The sequence below is a fragment of the Salvelinus alpinus genome, chromosome 1, assembly GCF_045679555.1.
Source record: "Salvelinus alpinus chromosome 1, SLU_Salpinus.1, whole genome shotgun sequence".
NCBI lineage: Eukaryota > Metazoa > Chordata > Actinopteri > Salmoniformes > Salmonidae > Salvelinus > Salvelinus alpinus.
Window position 1 is genome coordinate 27513439 of NC_092086.1, and position 25825 is coordinate 27539263.

At 44.1% G+C, this 25825-nt stretch overlaps 1 protein-coding gene and 4 non-coding genes across 6 annotated transcripts; all 5 read right to left on the minus strand.

The window, feature by feature from the left end:
• Positions 1-857: 857 nt before the first annotated feature.
• Positions 858-25803, minus strand: LOC139572418 (transportin-2). Of its 2 annotated transcripts, XM_071395171.1 has the most exons (25): positions 25680-25803; positions 23772-23871; positions 22817-22892; positions 22322-22471; positions 20276-20382; positions 19652-19785; positions 19183-19264; positions 18739-18861; positions 18500-18618; positions 17918-17978; positions 16493-16664; positions 15123-15275; positions 13189-13414; positions 12531-12702; positions 12019-12105; positions 10449-10556; positions 7808-7966; positions 7493-7580; positions 7145-7243; positions 6550-6585; positions 6005-6100; positions 5584-5759; positions 5203-5277; positions 4780-4919; positions 858-4585 (listed from the first exon to the last, which is right to left on the minus strand). In XM_071395171.1, the coding sequence occupies exons 2-24, from the start codon at positions 23868-23870 to the stop codon at positions 4812-4814; spliced, it is 2706 nt and encodes a 901-aa protein (XP_071251272.1). In that variant the 5' UTR covers position 23871; positions 25680-25803; the 3' UTR covers positions 858-4585; positions 4780-4811. The 2 variants fall into 2 exon arrangements, with proteins under 2 accessions (XP_071251272.1, XP_071251281.1); XM_071395180.1 differs by lacking the exon at positions 6550-6585.
• On the minus strand, positions 14810-14880 carry LOC139540306 (small nucleolar RNA SNORD41). Its single transcript, XR_011668157.1, has one exon. It is a non-coding gene; the product is annotated as a small nucleolar RNA SNORD41 (small nucleolar RNA).
• LOC139540322 (small nucleolar RNA SNORD41) lies at positions 18120-18190 on the minus strand. The gene has a single exon (XR_011668163.1). It is a non-coding gene; the product is annotated as a small nucleolar RNA SNORD41 (small nucleolar RNA).
• LOC139540316 (small nucleolar RNA SNORD41) lies at positions 19878-19948 on the minus strand. Its single transcript, XR_011668162.1, has one exon. It is a non-coding gene; the product is annotated as a small nucleolar RNA SNORD41 (small nucleolar RNA).
• LOC139540313 (small nucleolar RNA SNORD41) lies at positions 23381-23451 on the minus strand. Its single transcript, XR_011668160.1, has one exon. It is a non-coding gene; the product is annotated as a small nucleolar RNA SNORD41 (small nucleolar RNA).
• Positions 25804-25825: the final 22 nt, after the last annotated feature.

Sequence of the window (25825 nt, forward strand, 5' to 3'; positions counted from 1 at the left end):
AGTTGTTTGTTGGCTTTGTAAATTGTATTGTTCATTTAAGAAGAAAAAAGCATAGGATCAGTTTTGACAATGGTTTACAATAAAGAATTGCATTCATACATTGAATGATAGGTCTGCACTTTAAGCATAATCCATAGGTTGTCAGGCAGCTGTCTGAAAGTTGTACAACAAGCTGAGGAGTTCAGATCCTCATTTGATGGAAGCCATGAAAAAATTATACCAAATGTGACAGGGCGCAACATTAACTTGGCACATCCACTCAATGAGAGCTGCTGCCAATGACTGGAACGAACTGCAAAAGTCTCTGAAGCCGGAAACACTCATCTCCCTCACTAGCTTTAAGCACCAGCTGTCAGAGCAGCTCACAGATTACTGCACCTGTACATAGCCCATCTATAATTTAGCCCAAACAACTTCCTCTTCCCCTACTGTATTTATTTAGCTCCTTTGCACCCCATTATTTATATTTCTACTTTGCACATTCTTCCACTGCAAATCTACCATTCCAATGTTTTACTTGCTATATTGTATTTACCTCGCCACCATGGCCTTTTTTTGCATTTACCTCCCTTATCTCACCTCATCTGCTCACATTGTATATAGACTTATTTTTCTACTGTATTTGACTATGTTTTGTTTATTCCATGTGTAACTGTGTTGTTGTATGTGTCGAATTGCCATGCTTTATCTTGGCCAGGTCGCAGTTGAAAATGAGAACTTGTTCTCAACTAGCCTACCTGGTTAAATAAAGGTGAAATAAATAAAATAATTTATGTCAGCAAGTTGGTACATTAACAGAAAAATGCTATAATCCCAAATTCATCTAAATAAACAGTCAACATCAGTTTATTCCCAGCTTGATAGAAAACCTTTTATTTCCCCATTCACAAAAGTAAACTAGAAAGTGATACATCAGTTAACATCCCACCTGCACCACAGTTGAGGAAAGAAATACCAGTACTACATCAAATTCATTCAAGGCTGATATCTAGATTGAAACAAAAATACAGGAGTTTTTCACAATTCTTCCCTTCTTTCCCCAGGTATGCACCACGCTCTGTCTCCCCTCTCAGTACTACCACTTTACATAAAATTTGACAAAATCAAATGGTCCGCTATAAAACAACGAAAACAAAAAAATTCTTTAAATAAAAAGAACATGAGGGGGAAAAAACTTTTAAAGTCTAAAAAAAAACTTTGTGCGCTTCTTCTGCACAAAAAATTCATTTAAAATAAAATTCATTTAAAATAAAAATGAACATAAATAAAAAAACAAAATGAACATCATTAGCCTTGGAAAAAAAGTAAAATGCCTCAACTTGTAGAAAACTGTTAAACTTGAGAATAATAGATGGTTTTGAGATCAATGTTTCGCTACTACGATTTAAGAGGAGATTTAACACAACAACATTTTTACCCAATTTTTCCTGATAGGACCAGTATCACATTGGGAGCATTGTGCAAAGACTGTGGCAATTAGCCAGTATCTCTGTGCACACCTATCCTACTCTCAACCATGGCGGACCGGACACCCATACACCAACACTTGCATATCAGTTTACCCCTTTAGGATATGATTAAAGTGTCACCCTCTGAGGGTGGAAGCGGTTTACAAAAGTGTGTAAAGATTCAAAATACTGTCCAATTAACCACTTATGTACAAGTGGGTTGGTGTTAAAATCCACATTATACGGATAAATACACATCTGTATACAGCTTACTTGAAATTGCATTTTCACAGGTACGCCTGACGCTTAAGGCAGTGTTTTCTTCACATTTTGAATATCTATTTTCATTGTGCGGCGTAAGATAAAGATTATCATAGTTTCATTGACTCGCTAAATCTCAGCTAAGCTTTGAAAGAGAATTGATGTACGACTGGCAATCACAAACTGAGATGGTAAAATATGACAAGTGTTGATGATACACAGGTGGTCTCCAATATCTCAGGTGTGAGCTACATGTCCATCACCTTGCGGGAGGGCCAGTGCAAAGTTAAGTCTAAACGGCACACACGCTTACAGTAAAATACAGACACACTCAGCGAAATAGTCCGACGTGACAGACCTCCAGACATTGACAAAATACAAGACAATCCCTCCCTCACGAATGTTAATGTATCCAATCTCAGGGGAAACAGAAAGAGAATTAGGATCAGTATAATACCCAGACATATCCTACACAGTATCAACGGGTTGAGGAAAAGAGCAAATGGCAACAGCCACCACCAACTGGACTAGAACCAGTTTATCCTGGACTTCTCATACTTCTACTAAAGATAGCCGCCCACTTTTATTATCACAGCATGCGTGGGTGTGTTGCAATTGATGAAACTCTTAAAGACGCCCCCCTAGAAGGGCATGTATCCGCCTTTAATGAGATGATAGTCAAATAAAGCGATTATGGAAAAGCATGCAACTCAAGGTTGTTCGGGACCATGGATGAGATATGTATTATGTATTATTATGATAGCCGACTGACTAGTCAAGGTCTTTATCCATCTTCGTGGACTCATTGCATTCTCCCTTACATACTCATCATTCTGCTCACATAGAAAAGGCTGGTAAATTTTCTGTTGGACTGTCTGGAAACACTGGTGGGAAGTACATTTGATCCAAAATACTTGATGTCTGTCAGTCCTTCCCCTTTAAAAGGGCTTTCAAATTAAATCATACCCATTGATTCCTGAATATAACATATGCCTAATGCGTTTAGCTCAACTGTCAAAACACCATCAGAACCCAAAATAAGCTTGTTTAGTCCTGTTTGTTAATAAAAATGTATACAAACACTGTATAGCCTCAAAACATGGTTAAAACGATAATCTTGATATCATGGACAGTCAGTCCCTGTGTCCATGAGGTTGAGAGTCGTTGCATTTCTCCAGCTTCATCCCTCAGCTGTTTACCAAATCAGTGGGGGATTAGCCGTTTGGTATTGTTCAAAATGCTGATTGACCCTTTAAATCTATGGTCCTCTCCTTACCCTTTAAATCTATTTCATCCATCTGATTGCATGCCTTACTTTTAAACCAAGCATATGAACGGCAGTGTTAGCCTTAACCTAAAATTCTCATTTTGACCATTGCTTATACAAAATCTTATTTATATCGTGTCTTACTTCAGCAAGCCATAACAGCCGTAAAAAAAAAAGTGCATAATATCAATTAGAAACAGCAACTGATTTATTCTAAAGTTCTTCCTGAAGCCTTAATGCTCTAGTCCATCGTAAATACTATAAAAACAAAAGTAGCAGCAAAACGGATTATGATTTTTACTGCAGTATAACTGGTTGCAGGGATGTGATTCTTCCATCTTCTATAAGATCGATTGAATCTTGCGTCTCTGAACTATGGCATCGCTGGATCTCGACACTATAGAAACCCACCCGTCCTGTTTGTTATGTCTGGCGACGGGGAGGACTGGTCATAGAATAAGTACGATGGGGGTGGCTAAATAACCTGGTGTTGTTACCTTAGAATGATAAGCTGACTACCATTGTTTCTAAATGTAAAAATCTACTTGTAACAATGAGATACACACACACGTCACTTAAGAGGTTATCATTGCCATGCAAACCAATCAATCCCTTATTGGAAAAATGACCTTTGTCAGCACTACAGTAAAATGATTCCTGGAAGGATTGTCTGTGTCTGTTGTAGTAAAAACTATGAAAGAAAAAAAAAGAATACATTTAAATTAGTATTTATCTTAGAGAAAAAAAAGAAAAAAAAATTCAAAACGTAAAATGAATTCAGCAAACATGGGAAAAGGAAGAAAAACTGTCTAAATATACCCGTGTTTAATAGAGAAGTCCCAATATGAACAGGTATGGTACTGTACTGTCTATGAACGCTTGAGTAGTAAAGGTGCAAATTACTCTTCTAGAACTCTCCCCGTTATTACGTTGAAAAGCATTTCATGCTTTCCCCTCTGAGGCTAGCCTTCGGGAAGCTATTATAAAACATTAGCGCTACTTCGGTATCCCGCCCACAGCCTTTGTATAGATTATCAAATGACTATTGTAGAATGTATGCAAAGTGCTTGTGCACCGATTGGTTGTTCGGGCCAGGGCAACTACCTTCCCTTCCTGAACTAAGTCTAAGTGTGCCAGTCTACATATTATGTGAGTTGTGTTTTTAAAATGTGGCTCCTGGGCTGGTTTTTAGATTTCTCCTTAATTGACTTATTCCGGGGTTGCTGCCACCCCGCCCGCCCTCCCAACACAGCTCTCCTCTAACCTTGGTATCTAAAGAGTTATCGAATGGATTTAGGGCCGTTCGCAGCCGACCCCTGCATATGCTTATCCTACCCTCCCTCCCTCTTACAGAACCCTGTGGCTTTGGTTACATCGGAGTATGTCGTCGGATTTAAGTTTGGCGTTTGAAATCCAGAGGCTTTCTCCCCAGTTTCCCTCCCAGTAACCCTCCCTCCCACCCACCCTCACAGAGACACACAGGGTCGTGGGACTTGTAGTCTGAATGGACAGGAGCCAGGGCCAGTCCCTCTCCTCCTGCCCCCACGATCAGGGCAGTGCAGTAACACAGATGGATGAGTTCCCCCAGTAACCCTCCCGTAGATTAAACCTGGAGAGGGGAGAAAGGGGGAGAGAGGAGGAAGAGGAGCGAATAAGAAGAGGAGAGGGAATAGGAAGAGGAGAGAGAAGAAACAATGTTTTTATTTATTCAGGTGAACAGAGAGAACATGGACTAAACGTAACATTAGGATTTGGGGAAGAGAAGCTGATCCTAGATCAGTTCTACCTAAAGTGAGTCAATACCTGACAGGCGTGTCCTGTGTCGGCGAGGGGAACTACACGCCATAGCAGGCCGACAGCCTCTCCTTCAGTAGAGGGGGGAATTGTTCTGAGAACTGCTGCCAGTTCTCCTCGCCCACCTGGTCCTTGAAGCCATGGAGGATCTACAAAAACAACAAAGTTTGTAAATCAAGGTGAGGTATAGGGTCAGAGGACTTCAACGACTGGCAAAGCTGGTTCTCTTTTGTTTTCTTAGCACCACACGTCTCAGAGTCTAAAATATCCACAAGATATGTTCAGATTTCGAATGTCTAGAAAGATCATCACAGGCGGTGGAGAAAGAGGAGCACTAGGTCGACTTAGAACCCAACAGTCTAGAACCTTTGTATTCTGAGGATCAAACATATGGGTGAGATTTGTTGGGGTTTATATCTCCCGAGTGCCTACCTTGTAGAACATGTCTCTCAGATCGTCCTTAGGACTAACCCAGGAGGCCACAGCATCACAGAAGAAGATGAAGTCCTGAAGAGACACCAACATCCTCATCATCCAACATTCATCCACATTCCCTTATCGCTCATTTAGCATCCAATCATCCTTCAATGACACCAAACGCGCTAGGTTGAATACAATGTGCCTTCTCTCACCAGTTATCTCAGAGTCTAAATTACATCCACACTAGTTATTCAGATTTCGAATGTCTGTTTAGAGTTCATCATAGACAAGAGCAGAGAGGCAACACTCTGGGAATAAAAATATAACAAGTCCTGGCCCCAGTAAATACATGTTCCTGTGTGGAACAGCGTTCAGAAGCCCCCCCCCCCTCACCTGAACCACTCCAGCGGGGTTGACTCCAATCATCATGCAGATTCCACGGAACGCAGAGTCTTTCTCCTCATTGTCCCTGATGTTCCTCAACGATGTGCACCAGGGTCTGATAAACTGTTGCAGCATGGGAGACACCTCCTGTGGACACACGTAGCCCAGCCTGCCGATCGTAATGGCTGTCCCAAGTGAAACACAGGAGTGATGATTTATGTGGCAATAACTACCGGGCCATAACAACAGGGTTTAGAACAATCACTTCAGTGTCAGAAGTGTCAGTCACACTCAGAGCTTTAACTTCCACATAGAATATTTCAGATTTCGAATGTCTGTTTAGAGAGATCATCATAGGAGTGGTCTGGAGCCTAAATACTGGTTTTGTCTATGGGGGGTTTAAGCATGCGTGTCTGTGTGAGTACCGTACCTGTATTCTCCAGGAGGGTCTTGGGTGTGTTAGGTCTGTTGATGATCTCCACCAGGTTGTTGAGGACCAGCCCAACATAGGGTTGCATGTCTGATCCTACAGGCACCAAGGAAAATACCACAATCAACCAGCTGGAAATTATGGCATTGCTCGCCATACATGGGTTCAATTACCATTGGAAATCTTTCAGATACTTTGAGCATTTTCTCAAGCCTGCCTGGAGCGGCAAATGGACAGGGTTTGGACTTTTCTATTGGTTCCTTTCCAACACAATCAAGCACAGCTTAAGTATTTCAAATGATTTCAAATAGAATTTGAAGCCAGGTCTACAATCAATCAATTCCTACATCAGCGCTGTCAAGTATTCACTGTCATTTAGAGTATTTATAGTGTCATTACAATCATTCCTATCAAATCACCACTACCAACATGGATTACTGATGGAGTCAATCTGGTGGTGTTGCTACAAAAATAAGGTTCTCGTGATTTCTGGCCAAATACCCAAAATGGCCACCATCTTTAAGCAATGGTTCCCCCTAGCTCACCTGAGCAATCTCCTTCATCCTTCTTGTCAGTTCTCCCTGTAGAGGTATTATAGCACAATGTCACTACACTGTACTACTGCTGGTTGGCTTGCCATGCTTGCACACACCTGCAGGCCTCACTGTTACAGAGTCCAATGGTAGCAGGACCCATCACTCAGGCATCTTGCACCACACTGTAGTCAAGGGAGATTGGCTCACTCGTATGACAGAGGGTCATTGAGTTCATGGGTTATAGAGCAAGGGCAGCGAATCAAATCGGACAGAGTTAGCTACATGCTCCATCCAAAACACACCAAACCCTAGCATCACACACATAACACACGCAGCACCATAACCATCTGTGTGTTCATCCCCATGTTGTGACCTCAGTCACACTCAGACATTCAACTTCCACATAGAACAGTTCAGAATGTCTGTTAGAGAGATCATCATAGGAGTGGCTGGTTGTTGGTGGTCTGTGTGTGTTATTATGAGAGTTAGAGGGAGAGGAAAAGCAGAGATAGTGAGAGACACATTTTAGAGTGGTTGTGAGGTAAAGAGTGGGTGTGTAAGAAATGAAGACTGCAGTAAGGACACACAGCAAGCAGTAACTCACCCATCTGCATGGCGATCTCGCCAATGGCCCAGGTAGCGTTGTTACACACAGAGATGAACTCTGGGTTCAGGTTCAGGCCCAGGATCGGCATGAACTCAGCTAGAGGGGAGAGACAGGTTTATATACAAACGCTAAACACAACTAGTCACACAATCACTGGTATACACACACTCCCACAAACACACAGGTTCATTAAACAGTACACACAACTAGTCACAATCAACGGTATACACACCAACATACAAATAATACATAAACTACTAGCCACTCCAACACACATACCTCCTCAGCGCCAGTACCTTTTCATGACATTGACAGTTAATGTCTTCACTACTATGGTTGACTCACCAATGCAGGGTTTGACATGAGGGAAGCAGGCCTTGGTCAGGTCACCCAGCAGGGCAAAGGAGCTCTGTCTCACCTCTGGCATAGGGTCCTGGAGGAACACACAGTTAGTCTCAAACTCACACACATCTGGTTAAAACAACTATTTGTAACTTTTAACACTCCAAAAGCTAGAATATCAACTTTCATATTTTTTTTTGCGAACGACAGAGCAGCACTGTACAAGCTATACTCCTTCAACATATCCTCCTTCAAGTTGACTAATTTCACATTTTCAAAATGGCCACTGGCAGTTGGCACTTGGAGGCCCCTGTGTACCTGCATGCACTGGAAGAGCAGGGTCATGATGTTGCTGCGGGCCACCAGCTGGTCCACGCTGCCCCCCAAGCCCTCGGCCAGGCCACTCAGCAGGTCCAGGGCCACAATCATGAAGTCCTTGTCAGGGGCTTCGTACTGGTCAGGGTGCTGGTTGTACATCTGGAGAGAGAGGAGACGGACAGAGTCAGTGGGTTTTTGGTCACAGTTAAGATATGAAGCCAAAACGTACGATTTGTTTAATAAATTGCTGAATAAACGCAGTTTACACTAACTCATGCTTTGTGGTGTAGAATAAATTGACAAGTAACATTTGTTTATAGTCTAAGTTACAATTGATATCTGGAACCAGGTTTCCATCCAAACCTTCATGCGTGTAAAGTACATGTCGGATAAAGAAAAAGTCACGACAGGCATGATGGAAAGAGAAAATGTGTCTGTAGACTTTCCAAATGTGGACAAAAAAAAGACACTAGACAAGGCGGAATCTTTTTGCTTCGGGTAAAATGTATTATACGAGAAATGGCGGTGGAAAAACTTGTGTAAATATTGATATAACCATCATACTGAAGGTTGAGTCACAAGATGACATGTGGTCCCCCCACTACGACATGATGATCGACGCTTGACGGCAGTTTGAAAATGTAAACCGAGATCTACAGCTCAGAATTTTTTTTTTTTATACCTGACTTAAAAAACCTAAGCCTATGCAACATTAACCAATTAAAACAGTACTGTAGCAATGAGGTTCACACAGTAGACTATAGGCCCAAAACATTATCACTGCATATTGGCTATGCTTGAATTACCATGCCATTTAAAAAAATATATATTAAGAAAATGTAGGTATATGATCACACGGGTAATATATGACCTATTGTAATACTTGTCAGGCATAGCTAGGTAGCATCATTTGCATTTGTTTTTTACTGGACTGATGGCCTGCATCTGATGGTCAGTCAGAGGGAAGGGAACAGAGGTGAGGCTGCCTTTCACCCGACTCACCATCCCTCCGCTCTGCCTCCAGCTGATGGTCAGTAAGAGGGAAGGGAACAGCGGTGAGGCTGCCTTTCACCCGACTCACCATCCCTCCGCTCTGCCTCCAGCTGATGGTCAGTCAGAGGGAAGGGAACAGAGGTGAGGCTGCCTTTCACCCGACTCACCATCCCTCCGCTCTGCCTCCAGCTGATGGTCAGTCAGAGGGAAGGGAACAGAGGTGAGGCTGCCTTTCACCCGACTCACCATCCCTCCGCTCTGCCTCCAGCTGATGGCCAAACTAAAGTCGCACTGCATTATTTCTGCCTCATGCACCAATTCAGAAAGTTAAATATTCCTTGATATTAAAAAATAAGAACAAGCTTATCGGAACACTTGGTTTCTAAAGGTTTTGAACAAAGTGTTCACAGTGATGAATAACAGCTTAAACATGAACTGACTCATAAAACCAACAGCTTTATGCTGTACTCACTGAGTCTCTCTAGTCATGGTTTTAAACCTTTGCTGTGTGTTAGAGGCTTCTTTTTGCAGTCATGGCTCGAAGAAGTGATCTGGGCTATCTAATGGCCAGCGACAGGCCTATAGGTGCACTTGATTTGCTCTCTGGGCCTGCCGGGTAGGCGGAGTTCTACCTTCAGACACATGAAATGGTTCAAAATGGGAACACTTTGCCACTAGGGCTGCTGAATCAAGTGCACCTACCGCCAACAGCACCAGGGCTGCTGAATCAAGTGCACCTACCGCCAACAGCACTAGGGCTGCTGAATCAAGTGCACCTACCGCCAACAGCACTAGGGCTGCTGAATCAAGTGCACCTACCGACAACAGAGCGAAACTAATTTAAAAAAATAGGAACGCAATGCTTTATCATCAGTAGAGTTGAAAACACGATGGAATTTTACTTTTTATTTATTTGGGGGTGCATGGAAATTTAACCACAAAAGTTATGTGCCCGACGTCATCACAGCCTTTAATTTAAATGTTTACATTTTATTCCTTTAGCAGACACTCTTATCCAGAGCACTTACAGGAGCAATAAGTGTCTTGCTCAAGGGCACCGACAGATTATTCACCAAGTCGGCTCGGCGATTCAAACCAACACTTTTAACCACTATGCTACCTACACGCAACAAGTCAATTGGATGGAAACATCTCTGGTGGGAAAACGCACATAATGTTTTTATGGCGCATGAAAATCTGGTCACCAATTGGAAGGAAACCTAGCTATATCTGGCTTATTTTGTAACAGGTTGTTGATATACATTAACATGGTTCTTCACTGAATGCATGTCTGGTGATTTAACGCGTATAAACTGTACTAGAGAGCAATAGTAATGTTGTCTTTTTGTAGGTACTAACTCCACCATGGCTCGTTGGACAATGCCTATGGGAAAAGTTATCATTTTGGGGGGATAAATGCCAAAAATAAGGTCTGTGGTAAACACAGGCTTAGGAGATCTTATACATTTTGTTTTATGAGAATCTTCAACTAACATCACTTTTTGTGAATTGAACTATTAATGTAATCAAAACAAGAACAAAAAAGCTTCATAATTCATAAAGGTCATGTCATTAACCGACTGAGTTACACGAGGTAACTCAAATCCAGTTTTAGAACAACAAGCTGTCGAGCTCTATAGGTTCTTACCATGGCCTGAGCGAGGGTCTTCTGTACCAGGGTTACACAGCGCTGGTAGACAGGCTCACAGTAGGGCAGGAAGCCACTTTGCAGGGCCGTGGCCACCGACGACAGACACTGGGGAGGCACAGGGAGAGACAGGGTTAGTTTGGTGGGCGGGGGACAGAAACAACAAAAATACAGCCTGCGTGTCAACAGGTCAAAGTGGTGTCCTGTCAGTGTGTCATTTCCCTCACTTGCACCGACCTTAAAGGGACAGTTCACAAATTAGATTTTTTTATTTATAAAGCTAGGTCATTTGAAAAAAAGATTCAAATTCTTAAAATTCCCTTTAAGATATAGCATTATTTTACTGTTCCTGTGATTTCATATCAACAAAAGGAGTCAAGGCAAGGGAGTGGATTTATAACTGTTCAGATACAGAAGTCAGTCAGTCAGTCAGTCCCCGTTTAGATCTCATGAGCCAATGAAAATGGTTGCAAAATCAAATCTGGACGTCAACAGTTTTTATTTTTGTTTTTTATTTATTTTTACAAACCCAAGATTGACCAGAGCCTGTCGTTTCCAATGGGAGGAAATGAATCATAGTGGGCAGAACAAGCAAGGAGGTGGGTAGCGCCAAGCACCAGCTAGTGAGATCCTATTGGCGCGTTCTAGTACATATTTGCATATTTTCGTGAGGGAATGCCTACTCTGAAGTGAGCGTGTGCAATAACTAAATTTGCCCTTGCACTCCTAAACACACATTTGTTTAACTTTGGCAACGGGTAAAGTCTGGAAAACGCAGTCCAGTCTGTTACAGATTCTAGTTTTAGAAACAGAAAACTGTATGGAGATCAAATGTTCCACCGATGAGAACATGTCAGACTAAATCCATCTCGCTCCATCTTCTCCCACGGCCGGCCACTGGGCTTCCTCTCATCATGTCTGGTAGTGAGTGGAAACGCCAAGCGAATGCTTCACACTTCTACATCCGGTGAAATATCCCTCTTTGTTCTATCCAAGGCTTCCATCATTAAGATGTGTAGTACAGTAAGATGTGCAGTATAATACAGACCATTGGAAGCACAACAGTCACCCGTTTCCATTGGTATGCTTTGAGTGGCTCTAAGAGCTAAAGATCATTTAAAAAATCAATAAAAAATGACCTACAACATAAAAACAACCTAGTGCCTGATCTCCGGCACCAGTTATTTGTCAGCTGAAGAGGTCAAGGAGACCAGTCCTACCAATATGCTGCTGTGGATCAGAAAACGATCTCTAATTAGCATCATATATGTTCAGATGAGAACATGTCATCACTTCCACAGCAGCAGCTAAACGCAAAGTCATTCTGCAGTCTCTGTAAACACAAACACACACTAGCAACAAGCTACCAGCCACTTAAGGAGTTCTAGGCTTTTCCCCAACATGCCAGAAAGTCCATTCACCAGAATATCATTATTGTTGGTGTCTGGCTCACGAGACTAGCAACAGCCATAAAGCAATGACGGCAAATACCACAAAATCATGTCTAAGAATGATCCACCTCGTGATGCACCAAACATGGTTGTATATAATGTATATAATAATGTATAACCTCCAGAAGTGGAAAGAGATCCTTGTCCTCGTCCTTCAGCTCATTCCATTTGGCAATAAGGGGAGGCATCAGCTTCTGGATGTACTCCTGTAGGGGGGGAGAGGACAGTCATTATACCGTTCAGTAATATTGTGTCTCTTCACCATAAAGATGAAACCTGTGTAAACCAACTAGGTTGAGGTTGTGACGTAGCGACAACCTACATGTGACATGATTTATACACGTGCCTTCTCACTAAACAACCTGAGAGTGTAAAATACATCCACACTGGTGATTCAAATGTCCAATGTCTGTTTAGAATTCATCATAGAGGAGAGCAGAGAGGCAACCATCTTCACCATAAAGATGAAGCTATGAAAAGTAACCAAGGAGGTTGTGATACAGCAGCAACGCACCACAACAGAGGATGTTGTACATCATAAGACAGTATGGAGTTGTTGGCCATGAAGCTGATGCAGCTTGCTGATGTTTTTAAGTGCTAGTTTGCTAACTAAGTGAAGATCCAGACTCACAGGCTGGTTGAGGTGATGTCCTACGGAGTCGGCGAGCGTTCCGATGGCGTCGTAGAGGATGAGCAGGTTCTTGTGTTGGTACTTGCCGAAGGCGAAAACCAGCGTGTCCAGGATGAAGCTGAGGTAGGGCACCAGCTCTGTACACGCCTCCTCCTCCAGGGTGGCAAATGCACTGAGGGACAAAGGCCAAAGGGTCAGAGTACGAGAATGGACACGTCACACACACGGACTAAAATAATGGACACACAATAACATCTGCTTTAACAACCAAGCTGGCCTATACACAACCCTTTAGGAGACCAGTCCTACCAATATTCTGCTGTGGATCAGAAAACGATCTCAAATTAGCATCATATGTTCAGGTGAGAAACATGTCATCATTTCCACAGCAGAAGTCAAATGCCCAGTCATTCTGCAGTCTCTGAAAACACACCCCCCTCTTGGCTCAAAGTATTTGTTTTCCTTCAAATCATTTTGAGCGTTTAATTGAGCTTGCCTTGAGTGCCAGGGTTGAACTTTTGGGACTATTCCATTGGTTCCATCACAGCAGGCAAGCTCAGTCAAGCACAGCTTAATTAATTGGGGGGGGGGGCAGGTCTGACTGTCATAGCTGAACCACATTGACAATGCCAAAAGGACCCTCCCACACAGTACACACCTGCAGGCGGCCTCCTGCACCCTCTTGTTGCCGTCCAGTATCCTCTTGAGCAGCTCGGTCATCAGGGGTTTGAGGTGGGAGTCTGGGGGCTGGCTGACCACCCAGTGGGCGTAGCGGGACAGGGTCCAGCAGGCGATGGAGCGCACCAGGGCCTTCTTGTCACACAGGCACGCAATGAGGTGGGGGAGGAGCTCCGGAAGGTAGGGCACCATGCCCTGCATACAGCCTGGAGGGGGGAGGGAGAGAGAGAGTGTTTTTGTCACAGACACAGGATGAAGTGGGGGAGGAGTTCTGGGAGGTAAGGCACCACAATGCATGGAATTTTACTTTACCTTCTATAACGCTATTTTAATATTTGTTTTGTGATTGGGGGTGGGAGGGATCAGTTTAGTAGGGAGGGTATGAGGTCAAAGCACATATTGGAGATAAAACCTCATAATATTAAGTGATCAGTTTAACCATGACACATTGTCTTTCCCTGGTGTATTTGTGAAGAGATTCAATTGAATATTGCCATCTGTGTATCACTTAGGCAACATTCATGTCGATAAAGTTGGATAGAATTTGAATCTAGCTAGCCTGAGGCAAATTCTTTATTGACAACACTCAATTGTAGGCCAAGTCTATTATCAACACAAAGCCACGTGAAGGACAGCCAGTCATCTGGCTTTAAGTGTTTATATGTTTTAATATAAAATATACTCTCAAATGGAATCCAATTAGTGTACATCCTATTAGTGACGTGTTAACTGGGTCAGCCCAGTGGAAAATATATGGCATTACACCTACTCTGCATTAGGACAGTGACACGTCTCCCTATACTGTCAACATCTGCTGTCTGCCTATATTAGTGTGTTACTGACTAACAGACAGGGGGTCATAAAGGGCTGAAGAATGAGAGAAAGAGAAAGTGTAGCCAAATCACAGTGGAGAGAGCGAGACAGAGACAAAGTAGAGCAGCCACGGACAAAAAGGAACGACAGCACCACTGCTAAGTCAACCTGAACTGACTTAACGCAACAAGGAACTGATATTACAGAGTTCCACTAGCAGAGTCCGCAGGGACAGAGAGAGCACCGCTCATTTCGTTGACGAAAATATTCGTCAAACACCTATTTTTCAGTGGCAATCGACGAGACAATAACTGACTAAACAGACCCAGGAAACACACAAAATTCATCAAACTTACTTTTCATTTCAGTTGATGAAAACGAGACTAAATACTGACTACAATCACTTGTTTTTTTACCTGCTGCAGAGTAATGTGTTCTTCTGCCAGTTGGGCTATTGGGAAGAGAATCATGCGATAGGATGTTATGCAGAACGATATGTTGGATGGACAAGGCTATGTATGTTTGTGCACATGGAAGTCAGTGATTTGTGTTAACTATCGGTTAATGAGGCATGAAAAATGTGTTGACTAAAATATGGCTACAATGACATTTAGTGGACTAAAATGTCCCACTATTCCCATATTTATTTTTTTACAACAGCTACACTAAATCATTATTCAAATGACAAAAATATGACTGATATTTTAGTCAAAATGACTAAGACTAGACTAAATCTAAAAAAGAGTGGCAAAATGAACAGAGTAGAGAAGTCTGACTGTAGGAGACCTCTGGATCAGACAGTATGAATACTAACACCATCATTAACAGTCAGGAGTTACATAGAATGCATCATATCCAGAGGGACAGTCAACTCTCAATGGAGTGAGAGAGGAGAAAGAACCACTGTGTACTGAACGTCACAGGAGACAGAAGAGCAACAGAGCAGAGAGTAGCAGACAGAGAGAGAGATCCGATAGAGATGGAGTCAAGAGAGAAAGAGTCCAAAGTGTGGAGGGGGAGACACACAGATGGAGACTGCGCAAGAGAAGGAGATCTATGTGAAGTGTCAACAGTGTGATTGATTGATTTCCTAGTCCTTACCCTCAGCGATGGCCCCCAGCACCAGGATGCCAGACTCCTTGATGACCCAGTCAGGGGAGAAGAGAAGGCCCTTGAGCAGGGGCAGCAGGTGAGGCAGCAGCTCGTCCCGGAACACATTGGCCAGCACATCCAGCGCCGCCGCCGAACACTTGCCTACAGGGAGATAAGAGGGACAAACTATTAAAGGGATAGTTCACTCAAAAACATATGATGCAAAACACTTCTTTACAGTTTTGCTCTGTACCGAAGTGCTCCATGTTGAAAACTTGACTGCAGGGACACGCACAATTTTGGGGGATTTTATTAACAGTGGACTAATGAACAAAATACTAAGATAGTTTTAGAGTGAACTAGCCATTTAATATCATACTCTTTTCCCACTACTGAATCTGGGCCACGTCAAGTTGTACAGGTCTGAACAGTAACAGATTCTCCAAATAAACCAACTAAGCTGGCCTGTACACCCATTCCTTTAAGGTGTTCAAGGAGACCAGTCCTACCAATATGCTGCTGTGGATCAGAAAACGATCTCTAATTAGCATCATATATGTTCAGATGAGAACATGTCATCACTTCCACAGCAGCAGCTAAACGCAAAGTCATTCTGCAGTCTCTGTAAACACAAACACACACTAGCAACAAGCTACCAGCCACTTAAGGATTTCTAGGTTTCTCCACAAGTCAGACTGTCATTGATGTTGGCGTCCGGCTGACGAGACTAGCAACAGCCCTGAAGCAATGACACAGCAATTTACATAAAATAATGTCTAAGAATTATCCACCTTGTAATCTAGTTATGACACCGATAAAAAGCTATATAATTTCGGTAAAGGCTATGTGAACTAACACTCATATACAGAATAACACTTCCATGTTGTTTTATTTCTATACAGACATTGTGATAACAGTGGTCTTCCACCGTTCTGGTGCATCTCTACATGCCAATCGCTCCATTTCCAGACCGCAGCAGGGAGCGTCACTGATGCCAGTAATCACCACTCTGGCTGCTGTTCAGGGTTCACACTGTCCAATTAGCACCTCCAGCTCTACTGGTGATGAGACGCTGGGGAGCAGTGCACTAACAGTGGAGAGAGCAGCCAAACAGGGAAGCAGCCAAACAGGGAAGTAACCCAATCACTGCTGCCAGGATGGTGTGAGTACCTTTGACGACACACTGTCCCACAGGAATGACTATCAAATGTATATTATGCCGTTTGGCAAGCACACGCAGACAAGACTCACTTAGAGCCTGCAGCAGACACAATCCTCCTGCTCCATTCATCTACAGTATCAGTCTGTTTTCTCTAAAGCATCTCCACCCTGGCTGCGGTGGTTTCAGTAACTGTCGCTTTAAGTCATGTCCGACTCACGTAGGTTCCAGTCAGATAATGTATCGTCATCATCGTCGTCGTCTTCGTCGATGTCCTCCCCCTCCTCGCCCTCTCCTCCCTCGTGCTGCAGGGTGACGGTGCGAGACTTGTGGAAGCGGGGCTTGATGTCCTGCTCACTGTCCGGCACGGCCTCGTCCTCCTCCACATCACCCTGGAGAGAGAGAGAGATGTATCATTGCTATGTGTTTTATTTTTCTGGTCCGAGGTCTGTGCTGTGAAACATGACAGTATGCATAAGAGATGGCTACACAACACAAAAATATCTGGGACCAGGCTAATATTTAATAACTTGGGCCAAATGTGGTTTCAGTTCAGGAGGAGAGACATTCTCACTCTCAAAAGCATGCTGAACCATGGACATATCGACACAGCTTAGTGCCAGAAACAGCCAGAAGGGTATTAATGCAGTCAAATGATTAACTGTGTGGCTTCTATGACCGAGGACTGTGAGTCAGAGTAAGAAGTGCCTGTCAGGGGACATCCCCTGTGGGTTAGCCTGGGTGATGTGTTGTGGAACTGGGAATGTGTGGACAGTTGGCAGAGGGAATCCCCTGTGGGTTAGCCTGGGTGATGTGTTGTGGAACTGGGAATGTGTGGACAGTTGGCAGAGGAAATCCCCTGTGGGTTAGCCTGGGTGATGTGTTGTGGAACTGGGAATGTGTGGACAGTTGGCAGAGGGAAATCCCCTGTGGGTTAGCCTGGGTGATGTGTTGTGGAACTGGGAATGTGTGGACAGTTGGCAGAGGAAATCCCCTGTGGGTTAGCCTGGGTGATGTGTTGTGGAACTGGGAATGTGTGGACAGTTGGCAGAGGAAATCCCCTGTGGGTTAGCCTGGGTGATGTGTTGTGGAACTGGGAATGTGTGGACAGTTGGCAGAGGAAATCCCCTGTGGGTTAGCCTGGGTGATGTGTTGTGGAACTGGGAATGTGTGGACAGTTGGCAGAGGAAATCCCCTGTGGGTTAGCCTGGGTGATGTGTTGTGGAACTGGGAATGTGTGGACAGTTGGCAGAGGGAAAAACTGTGCTACACCATTAACTGGCATTAACCAGATACAACACTTAGGTCAGAGAGTACGAATACGTCAAACATCAGTCGAGTCTCAAGCATAAAGCTGTCACCACACCAATACGTCAAACATCAGTCGAGTCTCAAGCATAAAGCTGTCACCACACCAAGAGTACCAGTAAGAAGAGAGAGGAGGGGGAAGGTGGGAGGAAAGATGTCTGGGTCGTGTTCACACACAACTGAACAAATGGTCCGAAACAGGGAGGTACTGTCTTAACTGGTCCTTTTCGTTTCCCCGTTGCAAAATGTTTTGCTAGTGTGCCCTAATGAACACAACCCTGGTGGGGGGAAATAGGTGTGGTGTCATCATTCACACCCAGAACAGAGACAGGCTCACCTTCAGCAGGATAATGTCTATCTCAGAGTACTTCATGCCGTTCACCAGGATAGGAATGAGCCTACAGAAGGAGACAGAAAAGACACCATTAGTCAAGCAGTCATCCTACTGTTGGTCAATCAGTAACACTGCATTTCTTGGTTCCATATAATAATTGATTGAAGTTACACGGCGTCAGATGTGGCAAGTGGGCTGCAGCTGTCTGGATCAGACAGTATGAATAGAACAGGCATCACTGACCATCACAGTTAATGTGTTATGCATCATATCCAGACACCATGGGAAGGGCAGAGGGTAAACTTCATAATGAGATGTCTGTACTGTAGCTAGCCAACCCTTTTGAACTGTAATCAACATTCTGTTCCTCTTCTCTTTACATCACACCTAATAGAACACAGTACAGTGTGTAAACAGAATGAAACACACTAGGAAGTATAGGACCTCGATGGGTATGTTACTCTTACATGCTGTACTATTGACTAACCTCTGTTGCCCTCTACACCTCTGACCTGACCGTCCCCACTCTCTCTACATCGCGTCCAGGTGATGCTGTATGTTACAGGTATGTTTAGGATTACTCACTGCACCAGGTGTCCAGAGAGCACCTCCTTGCAGATGGGCTGCTCAGCCAGGGTGAGCCAGAACTCACAGGCCTCCAGAGAAACGTTCTCATCCGGGTCCTGTGTGCGCTGCAGCATGTACTGGTGGGGGAGAGATACAGACACAGCAGTGTCAGGGGTTGGGATTGGCTGATGGGGTATGACAGTGTCGGACGTGCTGACTGGTCAGTGGGAGAGTAAATAAGGAAGTGGTGGTCTCACCTGTATGATGCTGTGCATGTGAGGGATGAGCCGGTCGATACGGACCTCCAGCAGCATGACCAGAGCCCGGCACACGTTCTTCCTCACCTCACAGTCCTCGTCTGTAGCCAGCGCAAACAGGCTCTGAGAGACGGAGACACGAAGAGAGAGAGAGACCAAGAGGGGCCAGAGAAGAAAATGAGACAGATGTCAGTCTTGAATCTACAGCTATGCTCAACACCGTTGATTACAGTACACACCATTGTCTAGACGATGGACATGTAAGAGGCTGTAGTGTGGATTAGACAGTATGAATACAACAAGCGTCAATGAGCATCACTGTCAAGGTGTTCTGCAACACAGCCAGATGAGCAGATCAGTGTTGTTCAGCGCCACCACCATAGAAGTAGAACTACTAGATTATATTTCTATGGTCAACAGTGTTGTGCGTTGCCTGATGTTCACCTCGATGAAGGTGTCGATGTTGTCCATCAGGGCCTGGGCTCTGCCGATGATGAACTGGTTCACACAGGCGATGGCATGAGATCTACAAGCAGAGAGAATAGCACCATGAGTAACAGAGTTTTATAAAGGGAGCAAATGAATGTCTTTGAAAACAGTGGGATAGTAGGTGGAAAACATTTTGAAAATGACTCAAAAGTTCCACGCAACTACCTAAGCTGGTCCAATAAGAACACAGATGTGTAATCCGGTGCAAAACGTTTTGCTATGGTGTGCTATGCGCTACTGGACACAACAGTGAGAACAGAGAAACAACCAATGGAGTCTGGATGTAGCCTGTTCCCAGATCTGTTTGTGCTGTCTTGCCAACACCTACAGTCACTGGCATAACAATGACCATAGGTGTTGGCAAGACAGCACAAAGTGATCTGGGACCAGGATAGTCTGGAGGTACAGGGGACCTGGGACTGACCTGATCTTAGGGCTGCAGTGCTTGAAGAACTGCAGGAACTTGGGGATCATGATGTTGAGCGGGCGGTTGAGCGCGTCGCTCTCCAACAGCTCCGACGAGTCCTCGCAGATCTTCTGCAGGGCGCCAAACGAGCCCTGATCAAGAAAACACACGCAGACAGACGGAGTCAAACTCAGAGCAACAGAGGGGAATGAAGTAGGATGATTGGAGGCAATAGGCTACAGGTCTGGATCAGACAGTATGAATACAACAAGCATCACTGGCAATCACTGTCAAGGTGTTCTGCATCATATCCAGATGGCATGGGATGTGGAGAGAACGCGACTGAAAACATTTAGCAGAGAGAGTAAAATACTTCTTAGGTCAAGAGGGTGGCGGAGGGGTAGAGAGCGGGGCAGGAGAGGTAGAGGAGAAGGGATATGAAGATGGAAGGAAGGAAGAAAAAGGGGACAGGGGAGGTAAGGGGAAGGAGAGGGTGACAGGGAATGAGGAAAAAAGAGAAAAGCAAGGGAGGACGGAAAAATTAGAGAAAAATTAAGGGTGACAGATGGAAAAGAAAGGGGGAAGCGAAAGGGGGAGGGGCTAGAAAAAGATGTGAGTGTGTGGTAGGTAGGTAGCTCTGACCTCGCAGGTGTTGTAGTCCTCAGAGTTGAGCAGGTTACACAGCTGGGGAAGCAGCTCTGGCCACGTCTGCAGCTCCCCTTTGGAAGTTATCGTGGTGATCAGGATACCTGCGAGAGAGGGATGAAGAAAGAGGTTAGGAACCAACAATCATAGGGTGGTTTGGTCTTAATACTCTCTCGGAGGGGACACTGCCGTTCTCACTGGGCACATTCATTTTGCATTGCCCAGTGACTAGGGTGGGCGGAGTTTACACATTTTAGACCATTCTGTTGGTCCTTACGTGAAATCTCCACCCATCTAGGGCACTAGGCGAAGCAAAACGATTGAGCCCACTGATCTGGAAGAAGTGGACAGGTGAACGTAAACCCTCCTGAAGGCTTCCACCTATGCTGTCTTGTCAGACCAGATGTAGGGAAACAGGGATGTACAAGAGTTAAGGAATCGAGAGACCTCTGGATCAGACAGTATGAATGCTAACACCATCATTAACAGTCACAATTCCTGACATTTAATCCTCGTAAAAATTCCCTGTCTTAGGTAAGTTAGGATCACCACTTTATTTTAAGAATGTGAAATGTCAGAATAATAGTAGAGAATTATTTCTTTCAGCTTTAATTTCTTTCATCACATTCCCAGTGGGTCAGAAGTTTCCATACACTCAATTAGTATTTGGTAGCATTGCCTTTAAATTGTTTAACTTGGGTCAAACATTTCAGGTAGCCTTCCACAAGCTTCCCAAAATAAGTTGGGTGAATTTTGGCCCATTCCTCCTGACAGAGCTGGTGTAACTGAGTCAGGCTTTTAGGCATCCTTGCGCGCACACGCTTTTTCAGTTCTGCCCACAAATTTTCTATAGGATTGAGGTCAGGGCTTTGTGATGGCCACTCCAATACCTTGACTTTGTTGTCCTTAAGCTGTTTTGCCACAACTTTGGAAGTATGCTTGGGTCATTGTCCATTTGGAAGACCCATTTGCAACCAAGCTTTAACTTCCTGACTGATGTCTTGAGATGTTGCCTCAACACATCCACAATTATCCATCCTCATGATGCCATCTATTTAGTGAAGTGCACCAGTCCCTCCTGCAGCAAAGCACCCCCACAACATGATGCTGCCACCCCCGTGCTTCACGGTTGGGATGGTGTTCTTCGGCTTGCAAGCCTCCCCAGCAAACAACTTTGCTGTTGTTCTGGGATTGATTTGCACTTTTCGCACCAAAGTACGTTCATCTCTAGGAGACAGAACGCATCTCCTTCCTGAGCGGTATGACGGCTGCGTGGTCCCATAGTGTTTATACTTGCGTACTATTGTTTGTACAGATGAACGTGGTACCTTCAGGCATTTGGAATTTGCTCCCAAGGATGAACCAGACTTGTGGAGGTCTACAATTTTTTTTCCTGGGGTCTTGGCTGATGTCTTTTGATTTTCCCATGATGTCAAGCAAAGAGACAACGGGTTTGAAGGTAGGCAGTGAAATACATCCACAGGTACACCTCCAATTGACTCAAATGATTCAATTAGCCTATCAGAAGCTTCTAAAGCCATTACATAATTTTCTGGAATTTTCCAAGCTGTATAAAGGCACAGTCAACTTAGTGTATTTAAACTTCTGACCCACTGGAATTGTGATACAGTGAATTATAAGTGAAATAATCTTTCTGTAAACAATTGTTGGAAAAATTACTTGTGTCATGCACAAAGTAGATGTCCTAACCGAATTTCCAAAACTATAGTTTGTTAACAAGAAATCTGTGGAGTGGTTGAAAAACGAGTTTTAATGACTCCAACCTAAGTGTATGTAAACTTCGACTTCAACTGTAGCTACTAAAGAGAGGGACAGTGAGAAAAATTAACCACATTAAAGCCACAGAAGGACAGCCGTTACCTGAGACAATGAGACAGATTTAACGCATGTCAAGGCCCCACCCCCAGACCCAACTCACCCACCCAGACCCTAACCCACCTACCCAGACCTCACACACCCACCCACGCACCCAGACCTAACCCACCAACGCCACCCAGAGCTCACACACACACACTGACTCACCGATGGTGGCGCGGATGAGGGGCGACGGGTCGCCTATGTTGTTGAGGCATTCCTGCTTGATGAAGTCAGCCACGGCCGGGGGGAAGTTCTGGTAGTGGGCCTTCACATTGTTCTTCAGGATCAGTCCACTCAGAGAACGAGTGGGTTCATCTGGAGAGGGAGAGCAGGAGAGGATGAGGTGCGGGGAGGAAAGGATGAGGTCGGGGGGGAGAAGGAAGGAATGATGAGGTCATGGGGTAGAGGAAGAAAAAAAGAATGTCAGAGATGCAGACGAAGGCCACAGCAACGTGCATTCCAAATGACACGTAGCAGCCTAGAGAACCACTAATAACAAGGATAGCAGATAATGACGGCATGCTGACCAAAGAATGGATACAGACAAAGAAACCCAAAACGACTTTGAGCTCAGAAGTAATACGTATGCCCTAATGAACATGACTCAGGCTACCAGATGCTGAACTAGAACATATAAACTCAGACAGACAGGGTTCTCACCTTCAGTTTTCAGTCTTGTGAGCACAAAGATGAGATAGTTGTTGAAGTCAGGGAACTGGTTGAGCTGTTCAAGTTTCTGACAGCGCGGTTAAGGGAAATATTACATCACAGACAACTCACATGATGCTCAACTCAAACAAATAACTAGGAGTACACTTTCACTGCAGCACAAATCTACGGGTGACATTTAGACAGAGGAAAAATACCACTTGTTGAAATACTAAGTGAGGCGCTTATTTCGTTTGGAATGCAACGGATCTGCGATTTCGTCACATACCGGCTAAGTTTAATTGTAAAGCTGCAGAAATGGTTTCCGCACCTTTGTATAGGTTGTACCATATGAACGGTTTGAATAACTGCTGTTATAAGTAGCGCTACCCATGGTTCCTAATGGGGACAAGGGTTTAAGTAAGTAATACATTGGCTAGTGGGAGTTATGGATTGGAGGGTTAAGATTATATGCTATCCTAACAAAGGCTAAATCTATAGGACCAGAGTAGAGAAGTCTGACTGTAGGAGACCTCTGGACCAGACAGAGTAGAGAAGTCTGACTGTAGGAGACCTCTGGATCAGACAGTATGAATACTAACACCATCATTAACAGTCAGGAGTTACATAGAATGCATCATATCCAGAGGGGAGGACAGTCAGTGTGACTGTCTTATAACACCATCTCCACTTTAACAATACAGGCCCCATAGACAGATCAATGCAAACTGAACGACATGCAATAACCATAGAATAATATGCCATTTAGCAAGCGCTTTTATCCTAAGCGACCTACAGTATTGTGTGCATATATTTTACGTATGCGTGGTCCCAGGAATCTAACCAACTATACTGGTGTTGCAAGCACAATGCTCTTCCAACTGAGGAGCACACAGAAGTACCACTGCCATACAGGGCCCCATTCCACTAACCCCACCCTCCGGTCAGTGTCTGTACATCAGGATACTTGTTGCACGGCTCTCTGTGTGGCCGTGTTGGGTGACTGGGAGTCCTTGAGGAGCTGGAGGACCTGCTGGAGTCCCTGTTCGTCCGGCTGCCACTCCATCCTGCATGGGGAGCACACACACAATGTTACAGATATAGGAATTATGTACGTCCCTGTTACTGATAAAAGATAATACACAAGGAAAAGGAGTGATATAGAGAGTTCTACTAGAAGAGAGTCAGTCTGCAGGGACAGAGAGTATATGACTGTATGAGAGACCTCTGGATCAGACAGCATGAATACTAACACCATCATTAAGTTGTCCATTTTAAGTGTGTATCATATCCTGTGGGTCAAGTGGTCTCAGAATTCTACAGTTAACTTGGTGTAATTAGCATTGCCAAAATGAGACAGGGTTCTGCCCATACAGGTCTGACCAACATGGTGCACTATGGGGAATAAGGTGCAATTAGGGAAGTAACAATGGGCTGACTGACCTTTCTATAGTTTAAATAATTTATGAGGGTTTATAAACAGATGCTTCGTGTGATGTGGCACAGAATGGCACTGGGATATATGACAAAACAAATCAATAGTTTTATTTGTAGAGCTAAGAAACAGGCTACAAAATCTACATGCTCTTGCAGCCAGATTCCCAAATTGAACATTGAGGGATTCTATGATTAAAATGTCGACTGCCAGACTAAACGCCATGTGCTCGCTCACTAATGATGTGGAATCCAGTGGCATTATGCGACTGAAGGTGAGCCATGCACATGGCCAGAGCAGGGCAACAAAAAAGCGCCATTTGCACTCGTTGCCCGGAGCACGAGCTTGCTTCTACCCGGAAACGGGTCTATAAGGCTGTGTAAAACAGAGCACCAAATTTGTGGAAGCTGGAGTTGAAATTGGGAATTGGATTGTGGCAAATAAAACGAGGCGATGCTCTGCTTTAGACAAGGAGTAAAATATCTCCGTGACCCAGCTTAACCGCCATAATCCTGCCCCACCCCCCACGACACCCGGTTCCCTTCTGCCGGTGTGCTGCAATATAGTTAGTGATCCTTGGACTTGGGCGACTTGAAACAATTGCCGCCCTACAACTTTCTTTGGACAACACAAGTAACGTTAACCAGCGGATATTAAACACCACAAACGATCTGATAGTGGGAAGTTTAACAAACCGGACAACTATCCGACTAACGTTGGCTCTATGGTTATATTATTTCCGACGTTCTAACTATAACTAGTCACGAAAAAAAACAAAGTACTGGCCATTCGGTAGCTATTCGGATAAACGCCACTGAATTTAACCCTTCTCACCACGGCAGTCCCCGGCTTCAGCCACACAAATGCAGTAAAAAAAAGGCCAAATATGCGGCCTCGACACTACCAAGCAGTACAAAGGTGGGTTAGTTAGCTAACGCTATAAAACTAAGGCAGTCGATATTATTCGATTTAACATGGCAGAGAATTAACACCGACTAAGAAGTAATCTAAACAAAGTTACTAGCTCGTAAGTTTAGCTAGCTACTCTACTGCTAAACATGGCTACAAACGTTAACCAAACTAACGAAATAATAACATATCTTTCCAAATTTGGCCAGTGGGCTACTTTGCTTTTGTTAGTAGCCAACTTTACACGAATCCCTAGCTAAATCCCATCGAGTATCGAAAATTCGTTGATGTTGCGTTTACTTGCTAGTGTGGCCCAATGCATTCATGTGCTCTCGCTAGCTAATAAGCTAACGATAGCTAGCTCACTAGCCGAAATTGTCAGTTTGTTAGCTAGCTAATGCTAACTAAGCTATTTCGATTCCCAACGCTTAACGTTACCTGCTTGCTAATGTGACTAATTATTCACATATCAATCATATTTCGTCTTATTTTATTTAATATACTTAGATAAACACAGTACATGCTACGTACAATGTTGATTTGTAGACTGAAGTTTCTCGACGGGGAAGCTTCTTTCTCGTGCTCGTCCTCTTGTACTACAGGTTTGAAACGAACACGCCGATTCTGTAGGACCCACTGACCCTTTCCGGTTTCCGTTCACTTTCTTCTTCTTTGGT

What these genes read in the sequence shown, in the direction of transcription:
- LOC139572418 (XM_071395171.1), bottom strand. Translation starts at nt 23,870, where the DNA reads ATGGAGTGGCAGCCGGACGAACAGGGACTCCAGCAGGTCCTCCAGCTC. An exon ending in ACATGCACAGCATCATACAG is followed by an intron (nt 18,619 to 18,738) that starts GTGAGACCACCA and finishes CTCCCCCACCAG; the next exon opens with TACATGCTGCAGCGCACACA. An exon ending in GACATCACCTCAACCAGCCT is followed by an intron (nt 12,106 to 12,530) that starts GTGAGTCTGGAT and finishes CCCCCCCTACAG; the next exon opens with GAGTACATCCAGAAGCTGAT.